Source organism: Embiotoca jacksoni, unplaced genomic scaffold (assembly GCF_022577435.1).
Source record: "Embiotoca jacksoni isolate LCO1_2020_lvr unplaced genomic scaffold, fEmbJac1.0.p SCAF_25, whole genome shotgun sequence".
NCBI classification, from domain to species: Eukaryota; Metazoa; Chordata; class Actinopteri; family Embiotocidae; genus Embiotoca; species Embiotoca jacksoni.
The window spans coordinates 278,999-302,363 of NW_027185376.1; the positions used below are offsets into that span (position 1 = coordinate 278,999).

The 23,365-nt window shown below is 41.5% G+C and overlaps 2 protein-coding genes across 9 annotated transcripts; one reads left to right on the forward strand and one right to left on the reverse strand.

Annotated features, from left to right (window-relative positions):
• Nucleotides 1-165: 165 nt before the first annotated feature.
• On the reverse strand, nt 166-4,545 carry sec22c (SEC22 homolog C, vesicle trafficking protein). Its single transcript, XM_069159425.1, has 7 exons — nt 4,281-4,545; nt 3,176-3,387; nt 2,821-2,984; nt 2,506-2,685; nt 2,250-2,368; nt 1,843-1,908; nt 166-1,759 (listed from the first exon to the last, which is right to left on the reverse strand). The coding sequence occupies exons 2-7, from the start codon at nt 3,355-3,357 to the stop codon at nt 1,559-1,561; spliced, it is 912 nt and encodes a 303-aa protein (XP_069015526.1). The 5' UTR covers nt 3,358-3,387; nt 4,281-4,545; the 3' UTR covers nt 166-1,558.
• Nucleotides 4,546-4,592: 47 nt separating this feature from the next.
• On the forward strand, nt 4,593-20,787 carry nktr (natural killer cell triggering receptor). 8 transcript variants are annotated; one of them, XM_069159416.1, is made up of 17 exons: nt 4,593-4,673; nt 6,950-7,028; nt 7,701-7,775; nt 8,912-9,019; nt 9,582-9,626; nt 11,335-11,422; nt 12,298-12,327; nt 12,821-12,966; nt 14,103-14,325; nt 14,532-14,699; nt 14,814-14,901; nt 15,005-15,153; nt 15,236-17,974; nt 18,173-18,256; nt 18,574-18,633; nt 19,665-19,766; nt 20,106-20,787. In XM_069159416.1, exons 2-17 carry the CDS (start codon nt 6,971-6,973, stop codon nt 20,167-20,169), a joined length of 4,227 nt encoding a protein of 1,408 aa, XP_069015517.1. In that variant the 5' UTR covers nt 4,593-4,673; nt 6,950-6,970; the 3' UTR covers nt 20,170-20,787. The 8 variants fall into 8 exon arrangements, with proteins under 8 accessions (XP_069015517.1, XP_069015518.1, XP_069015520.1 ...); XM_069159417.1 differs by having other exon boundaries at nt 15,260-17,974; XM_069159419.1 differs by lacking the exon at nt 8,912-9,019 and adding an exon at nt 9,944-9,967 and having other exon boundaries at nt 11,289-11,422.
• Nucleotides 20,788-23,365: the final 2,578 nt, after the last annotated feature.

A 23,365-nucleotide genomic window follows, 5' to 3' on the forward strand; every position in this document is an offset into this window, starting at 1 on the left:
TGAATATTAATTTTTTTTAAAAAGGACGGATTTTAGATAATTCCACTATAAGTAGCCATGATGCTACTTATGTGACTAAAATGCTAATAATTTACTTTGTTTGCTTTACAGAGTGAGTGAAACTTTTTAGCCGTAACACACTGTAAATGAAAAACAAAAGGACAATTATACTTAGTCTACTTATTTAGCAGCACTACTGATGTGTTTATATCCAAACACAACTAGGAACCATTGGACTTCTATGTTTACATAGAACTACAGATAGAGGTGATATAAAACAAACAACCAGTAAATATAAAATGGGACATAAATACCATCTTAGCTCAACCCAATGAGCAGCACATTCAGGAACATTCGCCTAAAACATCACATAAAAGCTAAACTTAATAGTGCAACAACTTAAAAGACTTCAACCATCAAATCAGTGCATTCAGTTTACATTTCCTCAATGTAGAGATCAGTAGAAAAAGATGGAACTTAAAATCTAAATTTGCTTTGCTTGTACAAAAAAGGTTAAATGGAGACGAAGTGAAGCACTTTTCAAAATCTGTTAAAAATGGCTGTTTAAACAATAACATGCCTCAACATCACATCTGACATGTCCACGAGACTAACACCCTCCCCTCATAGACTGTGAAGTCATTAAATTATGGAGCCCTTACATTTGGATCTTTGCGATGAGTAGCTGAGCACGTGCCGGTGAATCTATAAAACAATATAACTTTAAAAAAAAAAAAAAAAAAAGGAAACCAATCAACTACAGTTTCATTGTCACACAATAAGGCATTAACAAGCCATAGCTTTACATTTACACCTGAAGCCTAAAGAGCAAAAATTAATTAAAAAAAAAAAAGCAGCTTGGCCCTTGAATTTCACCGATATTCATCTAAACAACACTAGAAAATGTAAGTATCATACCCCTATCAATGCAAGATGAACTAATTACCTATGAAGTCTTGTGTATTTATCTTACAAGTACAATTATATCAGTTTTAAGTCTGTTATAATAACTGTCACCTCACGTTGTAAACTGATTAAGAAAAGATAGTCAGTGGACGTGGTAGCAGAAAAGAAAACTGACCCGAATGTTCGCACAAATGCATACTAATTACAAAATTGAACCTCTAACAGTTAAGACTCTTTGGTCAGCAACCTTGAGTGGAAAAAAATCCTTCATCTTCTTCAAAAACTTTTTGGAAAAGATGAATTTGACTGTGATTGAGCAAAAAATGTTCTCCTCTTCTTCCAAAGTTTTTCCTTTTTCTGATTATTTTGAGGTTAACCAGACGTTTTTGAGGTTCCAAAAAATTAATGCATTTCACTATGTTCTTTACAGTCTTGAAGACAATGTACACAAAGTGCAACTATGTACTGTACACAAGAACATATTAACTTCTAATTATCATGTCCCACGATGACTCAAAATTCAGATATGTTTTTAGTTAGAAATCCACACAACGTCTTTATTACTCATGTGGACGAAGTCATTTACTTCCCTGTTGTTGTCACTTGTACTGAAAACTGGAGCAGTGCAGCACCTTAAAGTGTCCCGTGCTCCTCAGACCCCACAGTCATTGGTTCTGTCGTGGAATTTGCGATTCAGGATGAGGTGGGTGGAAAGGGAGGCGACAGAAATGTGGAAAAGAAGCTGCCACAAGTTTCTCATGCCGAGCAGGAACAAGTTGCATAGGACGATCACACTCAGCAGAGCGAAGGACTTCAGTTTCTTCAGAGACGAGTGGAACAGGTAGAGGTGGCACTACGGAGTGTAAAAAAGAGTTTGACGTGAGCTCATTTCTGTTTGCAATGAACACTTGTTTTATCGTGTGAGCTGCTATTCACCTGAAAAACACAGCAGAGAAACGCCAGCAGAAAAGCCACGACATTCCAAATGCCTTCGTAATCATCCTGTGAAAAAAATAAATGAATAAAATTAAAGAAATAATTAGTCATTCTGTTGAAAGTCTGTTCCTACGTTCATTTCAATTCATAAATTAATTCAGATACGAGTCAATTTCTGCAGACCTCAACATGACACCTCTGCTTTCACAAACAAAATGCTAATGCACAGCATTCAGTTGGGCCAGCTTAGCAAATCTGTAATTAACATTAGTTTATGCATGACTAATTCCCTGAAAAATCCCTAACCAAAAGAAAAATAACTGTTTTGATACGCGAGTGAGAAAGTCACAGTACAGGACTTACGAGTAATTTATTTGTTCATATTTGTGGTCAGGTCGAGCCCCTACCTGGAACGTGTACTCTATGAGGTGCACCCCCCGGATCACATTCAAAGATGCACACATGATATTAAGGACCAGGGAGAGGATGCCTGGTGCTGTCACTGGTTCAAGTCTCTGATTTTGACCTGGAGAACAAAAGAAATTTACAACATGAGTAATTTATAACTTTAAAACATAATGAAAATGTTAAAGTTTTCTTATTTCTGGATTCCTTGAACATGAAAAGGCAGTAAGCACTTATTGTAATTGCTCTACGTCTTACCAGATCCAGGACCCTGCTCCATGTGCCCATTTGCAGTGCCGTTGGTTAGCTCAACATCATCCAAGTTAATTACTTGTGGCGGATGGATCCTCAGATCTTCCTGGACTTCTGCCAAAGTCACCTCTAAGGCCGGACCACCGCTCTGGTTGTACTGCTGCTTCAGCTTCTGAATGGTGCTGTCTGTCAATTGCCAGCGAGATTCAGATACACATAATTCAGTTTATTTCACATGACAATGTTTGTCATTTAACACACTGCATCATAAATCAAAGTGAAACCTCTAAAATCTAGATGACGCTGTTTCTCTTCTCTCACCAAATTCCAAAAATGGATATGGCCTCGCTGCCAGGGCAACAACAGTGCTATTGAAGCATGCTGCGAACTCCCAGCGCAGATCTTCCAGGAAGCAGAAGGCCTTAGCAACAGGGAGGCTGCAGTGGCACACAGTCATGTAGGATACACCCTCTGAAGAGACGAAGCTGAACAGGTGAGAGGAGACAAGGTGTTTAGTAAACAAACAGCCTGACGCAGTGTGACATGGATGCTCACATGGATAACGCCGTGTCTGTCCTCAGCATCACAAAATCCAATACGCACTGAGATGCTTTCGACAAGAGTGCAGAGACTGCAATGAATCCGTCTGCTGCTGCTTTGTTTACTGAGTGCTTACTGTATGTTGAGCTGCCGGCCCTTAACGGTCCCCCTGTCAGGGAAGCGGGCCAGCGACTTGCTGATGGTCCTGAGCTGCTGCTTCCTCTCCTGGAGCTCTCGGTTGTGTTCAAAGTCTGTGGAGGCTGACAGGGGGAGTCCATCCCTGACCCGAACCACAAAGGCAAACAGGATCAGAGACATGATCCACTGGGTCCATGAAGAACACACTGTCTAGAAAGCACAAAGTGGAAAGCAAGATTATACTATCAGCATTACCATATTAAGATACATGAAATGTAACTAAGTACATTTACTCAGGGGCTGTACTTAAGTAAACATTTTAGGTATCTGTACATTAATTGAGTATTTCCATTTAATGCAACTTTATACTTCTACTCCACTAAATCTCAGCGGCAAATATTGTGCTTTTTACACCTCTACATTTGTCTTACGGCTTTAGTCACTTTTAAGATTAGTTTTATACCTTTTCTGTCACATCAAAAACCATATATTCTCAAATTTGTTGATTTTGAATTTGAATTCTTCTGACAAACTGAAGGATTACAAACATTGTTTTTCTCAGCTTGCTGACTGCTCAGAGACGTGGCTCTTAGAGCACAGAAACTATACAAAACTGATGATAAATGTATGAGGTATGATGCATTACTGTAGATTTAACTGACCAACAGTAAATCAAGCCATTAAGAAATAGCGCCAAAATGGATAATATTTCAACAATAATATGAATCCAAAACCATAAAAAAAACAAAATGTGTGTAAAAAAAAAACACATGGTGTGTATTTTTTTCTTTGATACTTCAAGTACATTTTGCGGATAATACTTCCACACTTTCACTTTGGCAATGCAGGGACTTAATTTTGTGGGTGAATATTTTCACAGCGTGGTACTAGTACTTTAACTGGATCGAAATACTTCTTCCTCCACCTAGTTTTAACACTAACACAGTTTGTGGTGCAGTTAAATTACGCGGCGCTGTATTAACACGTGTTTCTAACGCGTAATCATATTCCTCTTTATATCAGGACGACTTACTTGACTCTGACTGGGAGAAATATGAAGTGGAAAAAAGTATGAAATGTAGTAACGTCGCATTACACCTTACCTCATTATTGCGGGTCTCATGCTGCACTTGTTACAAAGCTACTGTAGGTTAGCTGACTATGGCATGATATCACAGGACTAACCCACGGCTGGCAAGCCAGACTTGAGCTTCAGCTACGCGTTACAAGTGCAACCAGCTATTAATATAGACCGAAATAACTTTGCAATAACACGGACGGTAAGACCTTTAGATCTAAACAAGTGTCCACCGAGCTCACTTTGAAATCAGCTTCCTGGTACAACAAAAACCACAACAAATCTTCTACGGTGGCCCGGGAGGGACAAAACTCCTCGAGAGCGTCAGCCCCGCCCCCTCCGAAAGGCGGAAGTGAAACACACGCCAATTATCGACCGTCAGTGACTAGCTAATTGCCTGGCTAGCTGCTGCACAGAGGTAAGGCTGTTATCATTTACACATTTTTTTTTTTGTTTTTTTGTTGGTGACCTGTAATAGGATTTTAAATGTCGCGATACGGTGTTGATAATCATGACAGCGGAGAGAAATCTCACGTGAGCGGCTCTGCTAACTTTAGCAGCGCTTCGCTGTTGTCTGCAACCATTTTGGAGGAAGACAACGTTTGTGCTCGCTGTTGTTGTCCGAGAAGACTCAACGCGTGTCCGCTGTCGTTTCGTTGCTCTCGGCGGACTAAACCGAGCTAACGAGTAAAAACGTGTGGACGAGGAGGTGTTTTGCGCGGACAGATGTCGACTCCCGGATTGAAAACAGTTGCGGTCCTTCAGGCTTCGTTTGTATTTTTTTTGTTTTGTTTACTTGTAAACAGCTGATCCGGTTTACTAGTGAACGAAGGCTGCTGCATTGCATGTGGGAAATTAAGCTGATATACAGTTAATTGATCCAATTTAGACGACTTGAGTACTTCAAAAGTCTTGTGAGGAAAACAACAACAACAACAACTCTGAACGGTTTGGACTCCTCCAGAAGTTCAGCTCGATTATTGTTGTCTATATTTAGAAAGCGAGATTTACAGTCTGACTGTGCTGTTCCCAGTAAATCAAACACAGTCAAGGTTAGTAACGTGATACTGAGTTTGTGCCGTGAATGCGATGCAGGCCGGTTTTGGGGCTGTGCAGAAGTGATGAAGCCACACGAGCTGCTGTACAAACTCGGGATAAATCACCTGCAGATTTATTTGGTCAGATTTGTGATTGCTGCACCGACCCAACTTCTTTTCTTCTTCTGTCCATTACCCGTGTCATAAGATTTGGAGGACACTAAGGTCTCTGTTGTTGTCGTCCATTCATTTGCTGGCAGCTCTCGGTCCCTATCGAGCTGCCAGATATCAGGAAAGTCTGAGGTTTAATGAAGTGTGTGACATTTACATGATGAAATTCAATGGAGTAAGTTAAATGTGCAATCGGGAAAATCGGGGAAATCAGGCCAGCTCCATTCATATAGTTTAGAAAGTGTGTTTTTCTTTGTAATACTTGTCATCCACGTCTACGTTTTTATTTGCGTTGGTTAGTGCCTGCAGAAGTCGATCTGTCTCAGTCTACCAGAGAGGCGAGTGTCACAGCAGATGCACATAAGCAGCTGTCGCTAAATTAGATTTCAGATATATTCATGCTCTCTCTCTTTCTCTCGTTACATTACTGTTCGATAATTGTTTTCATCAAGTGAAAGCTGCATGTTCTCCCTTGTTGTGTTCTGCTCCAAGTGGCCCGAAGTGAAGTTGAGTGCAGTAATCCTCTTATTCCACTTATTAGACCACTCTCTATGCAAAACATCCCCCCCCCCTCCCTCATACAGTATATGCAATATGGGAGCCGATAATCGTATCATGTCTGCAGTTTTTTTTTTTTTTATCTAGACAATGCAGAAGAACTGCTCCTCTGCTTCGTTGTGGCGTTGCAATTTCACCAATGAACCTGTTTTGCAAGTCAGTCAGCATTTTATTTCGTCTAAAACTGGGACCCAGCGACATGAACAGCTGACAGGGCAAACATTCCCATGTACTTTAGTTATAATTAAGAAAGATAATGACTTTTTTTGAGTATAAACTTAAGACGTTTGTGCCATTCAGCTTCTCTGCTCGATAGCTGAGGACCACCGACAGCATCGTTTATTTTGGTGTGACAGTTTTATAATTTGACGAGTGTAAACATTGTGAGTTGTTGTACTATTGGTGGTTTTTGCTCCCATCGTTGTACTGGCTAATAATGTTGACATATTGGAAAATAAAACCTGTTAAAAAAAGAAAAGAAAAAAAAGGTGACTGACACACTTGAGATAAAAAAAATTCCTCCCATTCCCAATTTCATGTCATCGATCAGGCTGAGCAGCGGCTCTGACATTTCACTGTTTGAAACTTGTGACTCTTTGCTATCAAACGGGCAGTAAAAAGACCTAAACAGGGATGCCGTGTTTTGCTCTGCTTGATTTGCTTTGTCAGTACATTTCCCCCATAGACATCCCTCTCCCTCTCTCTCTCTCTCTCCCCTCCCATGGTTCTCCCCTCCCCTTTCTGTTTCTTCCTCCCTCCATGTTATTTAGTCTCTATACACCCACCCTTCTCAATATTCTGTACCTCTACGCTTAAACTAACATGTAAAGGGAACTTGAAAGACGGGTTTACTGCTTTTTTTTTTTAAGAGAGATATACGCATTTTTTTTTTTTCTTGGCTATTTAATGTACTCTTTCTACATTTTAGGTCACCCAGACTTTGATCACAATGGGGGTGAAAGACCGCCCTCAGTGTTACTTTGATGTGGAGCTCAACCGGGAGCCAGGTAAGGAGGGACTTCCTTATCACTTTACAGGTGGGAGGATTAGTTAGTCATCATTAAAAAAAAAAAAAAAAAGAGATACTTAGATTTTATGTTTGTAGTTTGTTGTTGTAGCGTTGGAGGTTTTCACTGAGGTTCATTTGGTTGTACAAAATGAAAGTGGAGCACCCAGTCACACATTGGCCTGGTCGACTGGTTTGCTATCAACCATATCTGTGCTGGAGGAATGTAATGAAGTTTAGACCTGAGGATGTGAGCAGGAACTATGTAAAGACAGACTGGACCATTTCAGTGGCCTTAGCTTTAAAAAGGTAATTGGCTAATATTTGTGCTGAGGGGGGACAAAATGATTCCCCTTCACACTTGTGAGCATTGTGTCAGATTTGCTACCAGCTATGGAAAAGTTGTCTTTGTCTGAGCTTCACCACAGGATCCTTGTAATTACGTGCTGGAAGCCAATTAAAAGTGAGCAGTCTTGTAACTCTTGGGCTACTTAATTGTAATTCTTAATTATATTCCTGCCCTGTTAAAGATTATTCTCCTTTAGTTGTTTTCTGTAACTCAGAGTCATTATTCAAAATGCCTTATTTTATCTTTAAACATTCTTAAAACATGCTACTTTTGTGTTGCAACGAGTTCAAGTCATTCTTCTTTTCTCTCTTTTGTGTTGTGCAGTGGGGCGCATTGTCTTTCAACTGTTTTCGGATGTTTGTTCCAAGACAAGTAAAAACTTTCTCAGTTTGTGCACTGGTGAGTAATGTTCACTCGACGTTGCGCTCAAATATCCTGCTTTTGCAACACTTAGAGCACCGAATAGTCAAATAAATACAGATTCAGTTTGAAAAATGTGATGTTATAACGTGAAACTCTTTGTCGTATAATGAGTACAACCGCACAGTTGTTTTCAGGCTATGAACATCCATAATAAAACCAACGGGGAGATACATTTCCAAAAAGTGAAAATGAAAGAAACACCACTGTGCTCCCTTCCCGTCTCTCGTCATTTAATATCTTGAGTAAATGCAGAGTGGCTGTGGTGTAAATGTTTCAGTGACAGACGGGGTCACTGCATGGATGGTGGTGGTGGTGGTGGGGGGGGGGGGGGGGGGGTTGGTGTGTCGCCCAATGTATTTCATCCCCCAGAGCAGAGCAAATTGTATTGTAGAAGGTGGTCTGCAAAGAGATAGCCATGACTCTGCAAACAGGCAGCCGATCGATCCTCTCGAACGTGATGCTGGTGAGGGCAGACATAGGAGGCGGCAAGTTACTCTGTTCCTGAGCGTACGTCCAGCCAGTCAAGACAACGTGGGCGCAGTAATACAAACCGTTCAGCTGGTGCAGTTTGCTGAGACTCTCTCAAAGTGTCTTCTGTGTCCTTTCAGAACAGGGTCAGCTCGCACCGTAGGAAACCAAACCCTTGGAACAATGCTGAAGCCAGTGAAGCTAAATACTAAGAGATTAGCAACCTAAGCTGCCCATTTGATCAGCCAGCTCTCTCTCTGCTGAAAGCAACCTTAAACACATCAACACATCTAATTAAATCTCTGCCTCCATGTCTCTTAACCCCAGGGGGAAAGGGGAAGGGGAAGTCCAGAGGGTAATAGCTTTGGGCCAATATTCTGTCCCCAGTCAGCGTGAGTCCAGTGGGAGATGTATTCATGAAATGTGCAGTCCTAAAGGGAGTTTTAAAACCTGGACGCCTGACCAGAGGCATATAGTTAACTGAAACCCACCACCAACTGTGTGGCTTTCAAGCCATTGTTGAGAGTAAACCCTCATGTGGCAACACAGTTAGGCACCCGGTACAACAAGAAGTCTTTACAGTAGCAGGTCTGTTGAATGTTTGGTGTTTGACGCGAGCTCTGTTAACACACATGTGATTGCAGGTGAAAAGGGGACTGGGAAAATCACAGGGAAAAAGCTGTGCTACAAAGGCTCCACATTTCACAGAGTTGTAAAAAACTTTATGATTCAGGGAGGCGACTTCACCGAAGGTAAAATCACGCACAGCCAACTCGTCTACTTTGAAAGTGTATATTAAATCAAGTTGAGTGAATGACGTTCGATCAGCCTGTGGTCATATTCTTCCATCTTTTTAAACTGCTCGTTCCGTTAAATCTAACAAAACAGCTGCTGTGAAAAAGATTTGATTTGTTACTGGAAGAATTAAATGCTCTCTGGGGGGGGAAATTATTTTCAATAATAATGTTTTGCATGGTTTCGCATCGAACAATTAATGACTTTAATTACAAGCAGAATTGAAATGGCTAATAAATGTGTGAAAGCTGTGAACATAGCGTGAAAGGGCACGACGGCTTTGTTGTGGGTGTTTGATGGCAGCAATCCAGCAGACTGTGGACTTTTTATTGAGTGCTACAGGCATTTAAAAAATGTGTCCTGTAAACTTACATTACCCACTTCTTTTTTTTTTTCTTTTTTTTTTCAATTTAGATGAGATGGCTTGTTTCTGTAACGTGATACAGTGTGTACACACAGTTATCAGGGTTTCATGTAAAGAAGCTGGAGTTTATTTATTTTCCTTGTTATTATCTGCAGGAAATGGAAGAGGAGGAGAGTCCATATATGGCGGCTATTTTGAAGGTATTGGGAATATCAAGTTATCTATTAAGCAGTCTAAATCGATATCTCATGAATGTGTATTTAAGTACCAAAATCTTTAGCCTGAGCATATTGTTGCATATTCCTTATTGTTGTAATCTTGACTTTCTTGTGATTTTTGTTTTGTTTTGTTTCCCTATGTATGGTTTGGTTGACCTTCACTTTTCCATTGTATAGTGCTGTCTTCTATCTAATAACAGTAGTGTGTTTTATCAAATCAGCATGGAGGGTAGGCATTCTCTTTACTGAAAGCTACAATCTTCCTGCCTAAAATTTTCAACATATTCTTTTATTTATAGAGTGGTCTTTTGCAAAATAAGAAGGTAAGAGATGTACACAGCTCAGTAACACCATGTCAACATCGTCCCCACCACCTTCCTCAGTCAGTCAAAGCAGTGCAAATGTTTGCAGCGGCGCAGATGCACATTTTATACCGAAGGATTTTCTGCCCAAACGGCTCCCCCTGTTAGTCCCCCAAAGCCTTCGGCTGCTCAAATGACTTTTTATGTTAAATATGTTGTATTTATAGCTACAGTACCATAAACATGAGTGCCACGTCGTGTAGTCGGATACAGACAGGTGGTTTTGCTCATTAGCGAGACTGCATAATGTACCACAGTGGAACAGATATATTTAGACTTACAACATGAATGGGTTTTAGGCCATTGGAAAGCTTTAATACATGCAGGTAGCATGATAAAGATCATTTTGTAATGATTTATACTGTATATTGACTATTTCAATATGCCCACGTATGATTTCAGCCTGAACAACGTCCTGGTTGTTTCATGTATTTTTATTCTATTAAAACTATTATACTTAATGTCGCAGAGGACCGTTTTTCCAAAGCATCCCTAAAGTTTCTCGATTCATTTCCTATTGAATTATTTTAATTTCAGCATGCTTTGAAAATTATATTGCAAACTCTTGAAACTTGCTTTAGATAAGATGAAACACAGATTTTACACCTTTCATTCTTGTCAAAGTTATGTTACATTGTAACTCCTAAAATGACTAAAATCAGCGGTGTCAGCAATTCTCCTTTTGAGATGTAACAAACCGTCCGGGAGAAATTGGCAGTTCTCCAATAACAAAGGTTAACAAAACTCTCTCTGCTCGCTCTCTGGTGAACTTGAGAGCAAGTTATGCTTCGTCATATTTGGATAATGTGTTTCCTCAGTGAGCAGCAGCATCTGTTTTTCTTTCCTTCCCTGTTCTGTCTAAATAAGTCGTGCAGACATGATTCTTGACTGCCTCGCAACCAAGTGTGCACTTGTTTACTTATTGTTCCTTCCTTCCTTCCGTAAATCAAATTCCGTATGTTTTATGGATGATCCTTTCTTGTTTTCTTTCTCCGAACAATCATAATGCAACTTTGACTAGAAAGGGGTGAAGGGTCATATTTCCTGTGGGTCCCCATGTAATGATGAAATGAACAGAAACTAATATGGTCTTCTTTGGAAAATGGTCTGAAAATGTAGCTTTAAATATACTGAACCACTGGTTTGGTGATTTAAAAAAAAAAGATTTTTGCCCAAGAAAAACCTTTTTACAAACATCTGACTTTATGGAAGGGTAGGTTGGTGAGATGGATTTATTTGATTTTTTTTTCCCTCCCTGAATATTTCCATTAACACGAATCAGAGAACGCACTCTGAGACCTGGATCCCTCTTTCTCTGCTCTCGCCAGACGAGAACTTCACTCTGAAACATGACAGGGCCTTCCTGCTGTCGATGGCCAATCGTGGGAAGGACACCAACGGTTCTCAGTTCTTCATGTGAGTAACTCTCAGTAAAACGGTTCTCTTTGCACCTTGAATAACCACATTGTTTAACTTTCATTCTTAATGAAGTCTGGTTTTGCTTTGTTCTTTTTTTTTTTTTTTTTCTTTTCTGTTTTGAGACTGTAGAGTAGAATTTGTCATTGAGTGGGACCATCATCAGTCCCCTCTCTGTGTGCAGTTAGATTTCAAAGTGCAGAGAAACATTGGATTCATTCTTTTTTACCTACAAATGTGTTACATTTTTTCTCTTGCCGTTTTTGTGTAAAATTTACAGAAACTCTAGCATCCTGCTCTTCCAAGGTAATGTGTCTCAAAGGCTGTGTTTCTCTCTCTCCTGATTTTATTTATCATTCAGTAGTTTTTATATGCAAACATTCTGCACCGTACAGTGTTTATTATGCTTAAATATTTCACAACTGGCTCGAGGCGACTTATGTTATTTACCCTCGTAGTCACGTAAACAGGTCACGAAGTAAAACATTTCCTCCTATGAATGAAAAAAACTTAAAACATGAAGAGGGAAATGTACATAGACTATCTTTTTTTTTTTTTTTTTTTTTTTTTTTTTTTTTTTTTTTTACGAATTCATACGTAAAAATATGAAAATGTAATTTCCCACACTCTGTTGGAGTGTTTTTATTTAAAAAATAAAATTAAAAAAATTGCAATTAAATATCAGTAAACAAAGGGTGGTCTTGGAAATTCTGTAACTTTCATAGAGTTTTTCCCTGTGGCACAGTAGCACCCTCACTTTGTCAGAGTTATTTGTTATTCTCATTCTTTTCTCCATTTTTGTCCTCTTTTCATGACCCCACCACTGCCACTGCATGACTCCACACCTGGTTTACTGCTGAATGATCCACAAACAGCACAACAAAGACGGCACCTCATCTCGATGGGTAGGTTTGACCAAATTCTACAGTTATCATTGAAACATTGAAAATTGTCCTCACAGCTAATGGTGAACTTAATTCCTTAAAGCCCCTGAAAACAAGGCTTAAAAAGTATTTATCGTTTGATATTTTTAACCAAATAAGTTTGACAGAGTGAAACTATACTGAACTATAACATTGAGTCTGCTTCATCAGAACTGCGTAGGAGTGGTTTGATTGGATTTCATTGGCAGTGACCAAACACCCCACTCGCTGCCATCAGATTCGTACTCTTAATATTGCTGCACTCGGACTGATGCAAAGTAGACTGACAGTAGACGGGAGAAAACAACCACGTATTCTAACGTTGGCTGCAAATAATGTGCTCATGCACGACACCCTCATTCTCACAGTAAGAAGTTGACTCGGAATAATGTGTTGTCTGGACCTTTGGATATAGTAAGATAATGTAATAGTTAATGTTGCTGTTTAGTTGTTAAAGGCCTGAATATATTTGCAGAGTCCACGTCGTCTTTGGTCTCGTCATCTCCGGCTTTGAAGTGATAAAGAAGATTGAGGGGCTGAAGACTGATTCAGCCAGCAGACCCTACGCTGATGTGAGAGTTGTGGACTGTGGACAGCTGATCACCAAGTCTGCAAATGATGGCGAGTTCAGTAACGGATCTACTTTTTCTTAAAAGTTTGGGTTAGCTTTCTTCTGGTATTCTGCTTTTTCTGTTTTCCTTTCTCGTCGTTAAATCTGATTAAAAGGCCAAAAGACGACCTCCTTACTTTGTCTGACATTTTTCCTGACTGAGATGTAAATCTTTAAAAACGGGTCACTGAGACATTCATCTTTTTAAAAAGCCTGAACAAGTGGGCACTGGAGATATTGCATTTGTTGGGGACCGTTTGTAGCTATGAATTTAGGCATTTCCCATACGTAGGCTCGACTTGGGCGCCAAGGTTGCTCAAGAACCGCTGAGGTCGATAAAAACACTTAAATTCTACTTCTGGCATCAGATTGTCCTTTTTCACTTATTTATAACAAAAAAGAAACCTGTGGTCAAACACCTGCCTGAGTCCCACGTGCTGCAGTCGCAAGAGTTTCTGTGCACGGCTGCTTAGCTAGCATCTACAGATAGCCTGCATGTGATGTGTTTCGGGATATTTGTAAATTGCAAGTATCAAATAACAAGTGAATTTGTTTGTTTTGGTCCTTTGAGATCTATTGATTTAAAAAAAAAGAAAAAAAAAAAAGATTGTATGTGTTGCCACCCACAAAAGTAAAGTGTGGTGTGTAGAAGTTATTTTAATCCAAAAGTTGAAATAAATGTTATCCTTTGCTTTTCAGTGATCTATACACAAGGTTACACGTTTTCTCTTCTCCCTGGTTTGTGTGTCCAGTGAGGGATAACGTGTTGACTGATTGTAACTGGGTCATATTTTCTGCTCGTACTGTTGGAGGTTGACATCTGGATGCCAGACTTTTTCTCCACTGGCATTAGTATGGGGCGTGTAACCTGATCTTCTGTTTAATGAGGATCAGCGCGGCGATCTCTGCGGAGGTCAGTTGGCTTCAGCCAACCTGACTCTGCCAGGCCTGCTTTCATTGCCTCCGACATACCGGGAAGAATCAAACAAAGCCTTTGTTGTGGCAGAGTCATACCACCCTGAAAATGACTCCTGGCATTTGAAGATTCCCTCGTGCTTTATTTTGACTGATAATACAAGTGTCGTTTTCTTAAAAATTAGCACGTTTCAATTAAATGACACCCGTTCTGTTATATTTCTTCCTCCAGTGCTCGAAGGCAAGCGGAAAAGAGCCTCCTATTCTGCTGACTCGGCCCTCAACTCCCACGACTCGTCCTCTCAGTTGTCCTCCTCGGTGGAGTCTGAAAGTGAAACAGATGAAAAGCACAAACATCACAAGCGCAAGAGACATGCGAAAAGTAAACGGCCTAAAAAGAAAAGGAGGGAATCGAAAAAGGAGAAGAACATGGATGTTCCGCCTTCCAAGCAAAGGTAGTTTTAGTCCTTGTTCACGCTCACATTTTAAACATGCTCATATAAATACTCGCATGCATGTTAACCTACGTCGTCACAGTTTTGATCCAGTTTGCTCTGTATAAATAAACGTGCCAACATGAGTCAGTGACAACTTTAAGAGACAAAGCTTGTTTTTTTGCATAGACACGTTTTGCATTGTCGTGTTGTTATTGCTCTCACAGTCCTGTGGAAAGCGAGATGCTGGAGGCCGACGACGAAGTGGAGGAAGAGAGGGAGCAGGGTGGGAAGAGAGAGAAGCCTGTTGTTCGGCCGGAGGAAATCCCACCTGTGCCAGAGAACCGCTTCCTGCTGCGACGGGACATGCCGACTCAGGAAGAGAAAACGGAAATGTCAGTTTTAAGCTGGGCTTCATTCATATGGTGTTTTTAGGAATAGATTTTAACAGCATAGACTTAAGTGATACCAGGTGTGAATATTTATCTTTTCAAATTTGATCTTTTCAGAGTTGAAAAAGAAAAAGCAGCTCTCTTGACCGACCAGAAACCAGCGGTGTCGAAGTCCGGACGGAAGATCAAAGGCAGAGGAACAATTGTATGCTCATTTTAACTAACGTCAGACATTGATAATATAATTGTTATTCTGCAAACGTGTGCAACTGACAATCCTGTCGTCATCTTTTTTTATACCTTTGCAGAGATATCACACTCCCACGAGGTCTAAATCGCGCTCCGCATCTGTGGAGGAACGTGGAAGTAGCGAAACTCCGCCACACTGGAGAGAAGAAATGAAGCGAACTAAAGTTTATCAACCCCCGAGCACCGAGAGGTGGAGCAAAGGAGACAAGTATGACTTAACGTTTTACTTCCTAATTTCAAGGGCCAGTTTTTCCTTTTATATTCTTTCATGCATCTTTTGACTTTAACAGATTGAATGACCATTCCTCAAGCAGATGGGACGACAGAAGCGACTCTGCGTGGTCCCGGTCTGCAGAGCGCTCCTCTGACCGCAGCTCCGAGAGGTCCAGCCAGCGCCGCCAGCAGAAAAAAGAGAAGAAGAAAGCCAAACACAAGAAGAAGGCCAAAAAACGCAAACATGGCAAGAAGAAGAGCTCGAAGAAGAAACCTCAAGAACCTTACCTGTCAGACGGTAAACACTCCGTGTCTTCAGGAAAGAAGTCCGGAAGATCCCGTTCTCCAACTCGTTCTTCCTCAAGTCCGCATCAATCGTCAACCAGGAGGAGGCGGCGGTCCTCGCTGTCTTTCAGAGATTCACGATCTTACTCAAGGTCGTACGCATCCAGTCAATCCAAATCTCGAGGGCGGTCCAGGTCTTACTCAATATCCAGAAGCCTTTCGAGGTCTAGAAGTCGATTTTTGTCTAGATCCAGAACTCACTCTTATTCTCAATCCCGGTCGAGATCCAGGTCAAGGTCAAAGTCAAGGTCCAGGTCCAGGTACAGATCCCGATCCAGATCCAGATCCAGATCCAGATCTTTGTCGCCATCCAGAAAAAAGAGTTTATCCAGATCTCCAAGAAAGAGAAAAACAAGCAAGCCCAAACCAGACATCCTGATCCATGTGGCTGAGAAGCTTCCGGAGAGCAAAGCCACACTTGTCACCAGACTGCCAGCAGTCCCTGTTCCTGAAAGTGTCCCTGTGATCCCGCTGAGCGACAGTCCTCCTCCCTCACGCTGGAAACCAGGTCAGAAACCCTGGAAGCCCTCCTACATCCATATTCAGGAAATTAAAACTAAAGTAGCGCCCAGTAACGTTTCCTCCACTGGGAAAGGAGTTGATGGTGTCACAGAAAAAGCTCAGACTTCAGTCACACCTAAGTCTTTGCCAGGCGCCTCCGAAAGCCACAAAGCACACAAACCTGCACGGCGCTCCCGCAGCAGGTCGTCCAGAACCAAGTCCTACAGCCGTTCGTACAGTCGCTCGAGGAGTAGAAGTTATAGTAGATCCAGATCCAGATCCAGATCCCCTCATCGGTACAAGAGCCGATCGGACTCTGAAAACTCCCAGAAAACAAACGGCAACAAGAAGAATTCATTAGACAAGGAATGGAAAGAGTACTACAGCTCTCTGAGGAGGATAAAAAATTTAGATAAGTACATTTCACTCGCCAGTAGTCAAGATGCCCACTCGGGATCAGAGAACAGGACAGGCAGTGAGCAGAGTCCTGATATGAGTGTCCCAAAGAGAAGTGTCTCTGTGGAGGAAGAGAAAGGCAGCCCACAGGAACCTGAGACAAAACATTACAGCTCAATGCCAGCGGAGGGCTTTTACAACAGGTCTGAATGGGATAGTGACAGTGATAAAGTGAGCCAAAGCAACAGTGCTGTCCCATTAGAAAAGCAGAAACAACTTGTTCAGGCTAGTGAATTCCTCGACAAGAAGTTGTCTGTCCTCATGGGATGGAATTCAGACAGTGAGTCTGAAAACGTAACGGCCAGGACTTTAGCCATATCTGAAAAAGAGGAAGGTGAGGCCAGTTCAGAATCAGATGATGAGAATTTCAGAAAGACATCGGAGGCGGCAGTTGCTCCGGCAGTCACCGGTCAGTTGGAGAAAAGCCCTGAGAAAGCCGCAGAGCCCGAGAAGCACAAGAGTAAGAAGAAAGCTAAACGCAAGCATAAACGTAAAAGGAAAAGAGAGAGTAAAAGCGGTTCCCATCACAGTAAGGACAAGGCCAAGAAATCTAAGAGAAAGCATCAGAAGCTGAAAGAGACTTTTCACTGGCAGCCACCTTTAGAGTTTGGAGAGGAGGAAGAAGAGGATGAAGCCAGAAGGGAAAGACACAGTTCTTGTAGAGTTGTAAATCCTGGCGTAGATATCCAGAACAACAAAAATCAAACCTTAACCCGCTTAAACAAGAAAGAAGAAGAAAGGGGTCAACGGAGGGCAAAAGAATGTATCAACAAAAACACAAAACACACTCAGCCTCATCTGGAGTCAGCCAATAGACACAGTGCCAGCAGTTCCCACCTGTCCAGCATCAAAGAGCAGCAGTCATTAGATGATATGGACATTTGTACCCCAGAGCACGATGTAGACATTTTTGAGCCTCCAGTCACACATGATTCAAACGACAACGCCCCTGAATTAACCCTAAAATCTACCTCGGAGTCCTCGGATATGGGAAGTGGTGATGGTGTTTTACCTCATATCAAAGAACAGTCTGACGTTACTGCCACAACAGCAGCCGGTGGGCCGCATGATGAAGCGACCACCGGCAAACCTCAAGCCGCTGCAGTTCATTTCAAGTGGAGGCCACTGAAAGGAATGGGAGCGCTCCAAAATGTGAACGTGCCGCCTGTCACGGCGAAAAACAACCAGACTCAAGAGACCCAGGCCGTCAACGCACAGGGAGTCCGAATGGAGATAAAGAGCAACAGCCGGGTCCGACCGGGATCTCTGTTCGATGAGGTCCGCAAGACCGCACGGCTCAACCAGAGGCCAAGAAACCAGGAGAGCTCGAGCGAAGAGAGATCCCCGTCTGCGGGAAAGACCAGGGGGCCGTCGCGCACACGGGCCCCGAAGGAGTCCAGGTCCGGGTCCAGGAAGTCTCGCTCCGTTTCCAGTCACCGGTGCCGCTCCAGGGGTTGGTCCCGCTCCTACAGCAGGTCCAGGAGTCGATCCCACAGCTCCAGCTACTCCTCCAGGTGGGGGAAAGATTAAATAAAAGGAGCACGAGGGCAGCATCAGTAAATCTCTTTTAGTCTTAGATCAAGATTGTTGTGAAGTAATAAACGTGATGGATGTGAAGCATTTAGTGGAGGAGCTGAGTCTGTTTCTGCGATGCGCAGCCTTTGTGTTAGCGCGGGCGAAATGTAATTTAAATATCAATATCGTCGTTTCAGGAGCCGAAGCAGGAGTCGAAAGAGACGTGGGAGAGGACGCTCGCGCTCTCGCAGCAGCACATACCGGAGCTACAGGAGTCACAGGTGCACCTTGAAACTCTTGATTTAATCATCTGCTGAGGAAAATGAAGTGTCCCGGTGGGGAAATGGTTCCTGCTAAAGCCATTAGGAACTACATAGAGAAGGAACCTTGGAGCTGCTGCGCCGGCTTCAGTGTCAAACTCCTCAATTGATATTCCAGCCACGCAGATTCTGAAGCAGTCGAAAACCTCTCCGTCACGTTAAAACGGGTTTTTAACGTACACACAGTCTCGCCACGACCTCCCATTGTGTGTTTCATCATCAATAATTAACCATCTTGAAGTTAAACATGTGTATTTTTCTCTTCTTCATCCCATCAGCCGGACGTACAGCAGAAGTCATTCCAGAACTCGCTCGTATAATCGCCGGAGGAGGTCCAGGTCTGTGAGAATGTTCTGTTATTTTTTTTATTTATTTTTTTTTATGGAAAGGATCACTGAACATCATTAAGCTTTGATGTAAACAGCATTGCGTGTGAAGTATATGGAAATGAAAACAAACACCGCAGTCTAATTTGATCTTGATAAAAGCCAGTTGAGGAATCTGATGTGTATCCTGCAGAAGTGTTGAAATAATGTTTTTACACCTGTCTGTTGATGAATCATTTGGGTTATATGATAGCAAGGTAACAGTGAATCCTGAGTAATACACATCATGCAAATGAAGGCTTTACTTGATTAATTAATTAATTAGTCAGTTGACAGAAATATTTTAATATTTTAAAACACACTCAGAGCTTCTCAGTTGTGAAGATTTTCTGCTTTTGTTACGTGACGGTAAAATCAATATTAGGTCCCGGATCAGACAAAATAAACTCTTAAAAAGAGCTTTAAGAATTTGTTGGACACTGTTCATGTTTTTCTTACATTTTGTAGACTAAAAGATCAATTTATTAATTGAGGAAATCATCAAATCAATTAGTTGGTGCCCTAAAAAAGATAATTACTTAAACATAAAACAGACCGATAAACAGGACAAAAACGGTTTCTGCAGGTCTTGAAAAGTCTTTTAAGTATTGAATTAATTTTCATTAAAAAAAAAAGACCTTAAATTTCATACTAAAGTTTTAGATACGTTTTCTTAGCCGCTGTATATTATTTCTAAAACGTTTTTCTGTTTGATTCCCGGCGGTCAGGAGATGTTACTTACTTACTTGCTTACTTACTTATGTACATACTGGAATTTAAATAATTTATTAGATAGATTAATTAATCAATCTATCCATGGCACCTGTTTCGGCCCTGTTAGCATTAAGTTAATAATGTATGTAATTGGAGTTATTGTTGTATGCCACTGGGAAATAGTCAAAACACGTTAATATGATGAGTAATTCTCTGCCATTTCGTCCTTTTTTGGTTCTGCTTTGCTGTCATACTTCGTTATTTTGTCGAATTACTGTTTGTTAACGCAGGTCGGACTCCTATGACAGCTACTCCAGTCGGAGCCGCAGTGCGAGCAGGAGGCGAGGGCGCAGACGAAGTGACAGCTACAGGAGCTCAGACCGCCGATCCCGGTAAGACCGTCTTGACCCCCCCACCCCACCCCACCCCAACGGACGCCATAACATAATGTGGCAGGTCCCACTTCAACCTTTTTTCAAACCCCTCTCTGGTCTCTGCGTCCCGCAGCAGAATGTGAGATTGTGGTTCGACGCCAAGACGCGCGCTTCAAAATGCATTTCAAGAGCACACGTCTGTGCTTTTTGCTTCGTTCACGGTCGACCATTAAGCTTTATGGACTGACAAGACTTGTTTTCAGCCTCAGATGTATTCCCACGGCCTCCCATCCCCGAGCGTGTGACGATGTGTGCGGTGGCTGAGAGGTAAAATATTTCCCCGTTATGTCTGTTCAGGTCGTACCGCTCCTCCAGCCGCAGCTCCTCCAGGAGTCACAGCCGCAGCAGCCGCTACAGTTGAAGCTCGGGCAGCCCGGCGGGGAGGAGGAGGAGGAGGAGGGGAGGGGGTGTTCGCCTCCGCACAACAACAAGTACTCTCCTACTGGCAGACGAGGAGGCGTTATATTCCATCATGTTTCCAGGTTAATACTTCAGTCGTGAGCAAATGAATGTAAATACATAAACCACTTTACAAGCTTGCACAAAGACAGACCTCCCTCTTTCAGGGGCCGTGTTCAAATCTGTCAACGCGACGGAAACGTTTTATGTGAAATTGACGCTGTACTTACTCCAAATATACAATAATGAAGCTGTAAATAATTTAGATTATTGTATATTTGTGTATTCTTTTTCTACTTCTGCCTTTTTCTACACTGAAAAGTAAAAATGTTCAAGTGTCTCATCCTCTCAGCTTCGATGTGTTCGAGGAGTCAATGGGTTACTAAGTCTAAGGTCATGCCTTAAGTTTTCTCACAAGAAAAGTTCACATTGAATGAAAAATTATTTGTTTTTGTAACTTGTTTATTTTCTCCATTGCTTTTATTACGTTACCATGAATGTTAAAACTGTACTCAAAGTTGAGTTTTTATTCAAGCTGTCACAAATGTTTACACTTAATAAAAAAAACACCACATCTTAAGTCACTGGGTTTGTCTTTTTTTTTTATTAGTTTATTTAGTTTGCTTTATTAGTTTACGAACCTCACGTGTGTCTGAAGTGTTTGTACCCGTACGATGGCGCCCCCTACCGCTTCATTTAGAACTGCGGCGTTTGTAAGTCCATCCAGTTATCGCTCCAGGGTGATGTGTTAATTGTGGCAGATGTACGTCCAACAGTTATCTTACCGATTAAAGGCTGCACTGTCATGTTTTTGTATTACATGTCATGCAATTAGAAGAATCAGATTACTACACGACTATATTTCCACTCCCTTGATTAGTGCACTTTAATGGAATTAGAAAAAAAGAGAGACGACACCGTGATTACATTTTTTTTCCAGACCTAATCGCTGATATTTGCAGGAGTTGTGCTGCTGTGTGAGCTCCTGTCTTTTTATTGTGGGAGATTTGTGAGCTGCATGCAACAAACCAGAAAGTGTCCGTCGGTTACAGATTATAATAAGTGCTACATTGTCCACATTTTTATCTGCATGAGCAGGAGTGCAGGTGGTGAATACATTCACTGTTCAGGCCTGTTTTGTGTGGACGACCTTCAGTACAAATCAAATTTCAGTTCGTGGCACTTCATCAAGAGCTGGAAAGGAGCAACATGTTTACAGTTTTATACCAAAATATTTTTTGTAATATAATTTCAGCAAAGTTTGCAATGGGTAGTTATTGTGATGTGAAGGTATATTTTGAACATGTTAAATAACAGTGAAGATGATGGCAATGGAAACCTGTGGAAAGACAAGTCGAGATAATAAAATGCATAAAAAAGTAAACAACCTATTGTTTATAAATTATTCAAAAATATATAAAAAAAATTATACTCGTATAATAAATACTTTCATCTCTTCACTCCCTGAAATGAAGAAAGATTACATCACTTTTGATTTAATCTTCCTACCTGTCCTGCTCGGGCTTTTGTTTATTTTTCATTTGTGTAGGTGTGTGCGTGTTTATATATAATGTATATGTTTGCCTTCGTGGACGTGAAGGTGTTCGCTGCACATGGACCGAAGTGGGATTTTTCAGGGTTCTTTTCCAAATGTGGGAGCTTCACTTGAGTTCAGCCTGACGTTTCATTAAAATCATTAGCCTGCTGTCACTATTCATCAAGTTTCCCTCTCTTTAGTTTCTGCTTGTCTGAAATATTAAGCAGAATCTGAAACACTGAGCTGTTTTTAAACTACACCAGTTTATCACACTTTCACATACCATCCATCCATTATCTATACCCGCTTTATTCTGAACAGGGGCACGGGGGGGGGGGGGAGCTGGAGCCTATCCCAGCTTACTATTGGCGAAGGCAGGGTACACCCTGGCCGGGTTGCCAGTCCCATCACAACACATAGAGACAGACGGAAACAAAGACCATTCACGCTCTCCTTCACATCTAAGGGCAATTAGTAGAATCACCAATTAAGATGCATGTTAATTAAGCCCGAGATGTTTTTTGGATGGTGGGAGGAAGCCGGAGTACCCGGAGAGAACCCACGCAGGCACAGGGAGAACTTGCAAACTCCACACAGAAAGGCCCAGGCCCGGATTCAAACCCAGAACCTTTGTTCGCCGTGGGGCAACAATGTTAACCGCTTGCCGCCCAGTTTCACATACTGTGGTGTAAATACAAACTGGCACTATTTGCTGAATGTGTTTTAAAAGTAAAGGTTGACTTCTCAGTTCCTCTTGAGTGGACATGAAGTGTTTATGATTATATCCTGCTCAGGATTTAGTGGCAGTGACGTCCAGGGATCCTTATGGGAGCCACGGGACGAGGCTGCGGGGCCCTGAATGTCAGGAAATCTGGAGGCTCTGAGTTTTTGCAGGAACCAGGACATAAAATCAATAATTAGCAGATTATATTTCATTTATAGCCTTTGCAGATGTGGTATTGATCTTGTCATCTCAATCAAGAAAGTGAATATTACCATAAAGTACTTTCAGGTCATTCTTGAGGCCCCATATTGCAGAGGGTGCACCTCAGTTTTTGGCCCTGGGCCCGTTAGCTGGATGTGTTCCCGTCATTACCGCCTTTTTTGTTTCTCTAAACAAACTAAGATATACCGTTACTTATCTTAAACACGAAGGAGGATTTTCATATCTGACATTGAAGATGTTTTTTCTTCTATATCTTCTGTTTTAGATGCCCTTAACAGAAGCGGACAGGAGTCACAGAGTTCGCCTTGGCACAGGCGGTACTAAAAAGACACAGGAGAAATGAAAATGGATGAAATTAAACTAAATTAAATTAATAAATATGTTGTTTTTTAAATACGTCCATTGTCATTTATATATTAGACAAAGCCATCCATATAGGGCATAGACATATCTTTCATAACAGTTATCCTGGCTGTATATAAAGCAGGGGATTTTTTTTTTTTTTTTTTTTTTTACAATATTTTGAAGTATTAATAGTATTTGACTATGGTTTAATATCGTTTGAAATACCACTGAAGTGCTGTTGATCTTTAGTAATGATTTCAATGTTGTTTCAGTGTTAACCGAGGGTGCAAAAGTGATTAGGAATCAACGTTCGAGCTCAACGTTGATTCA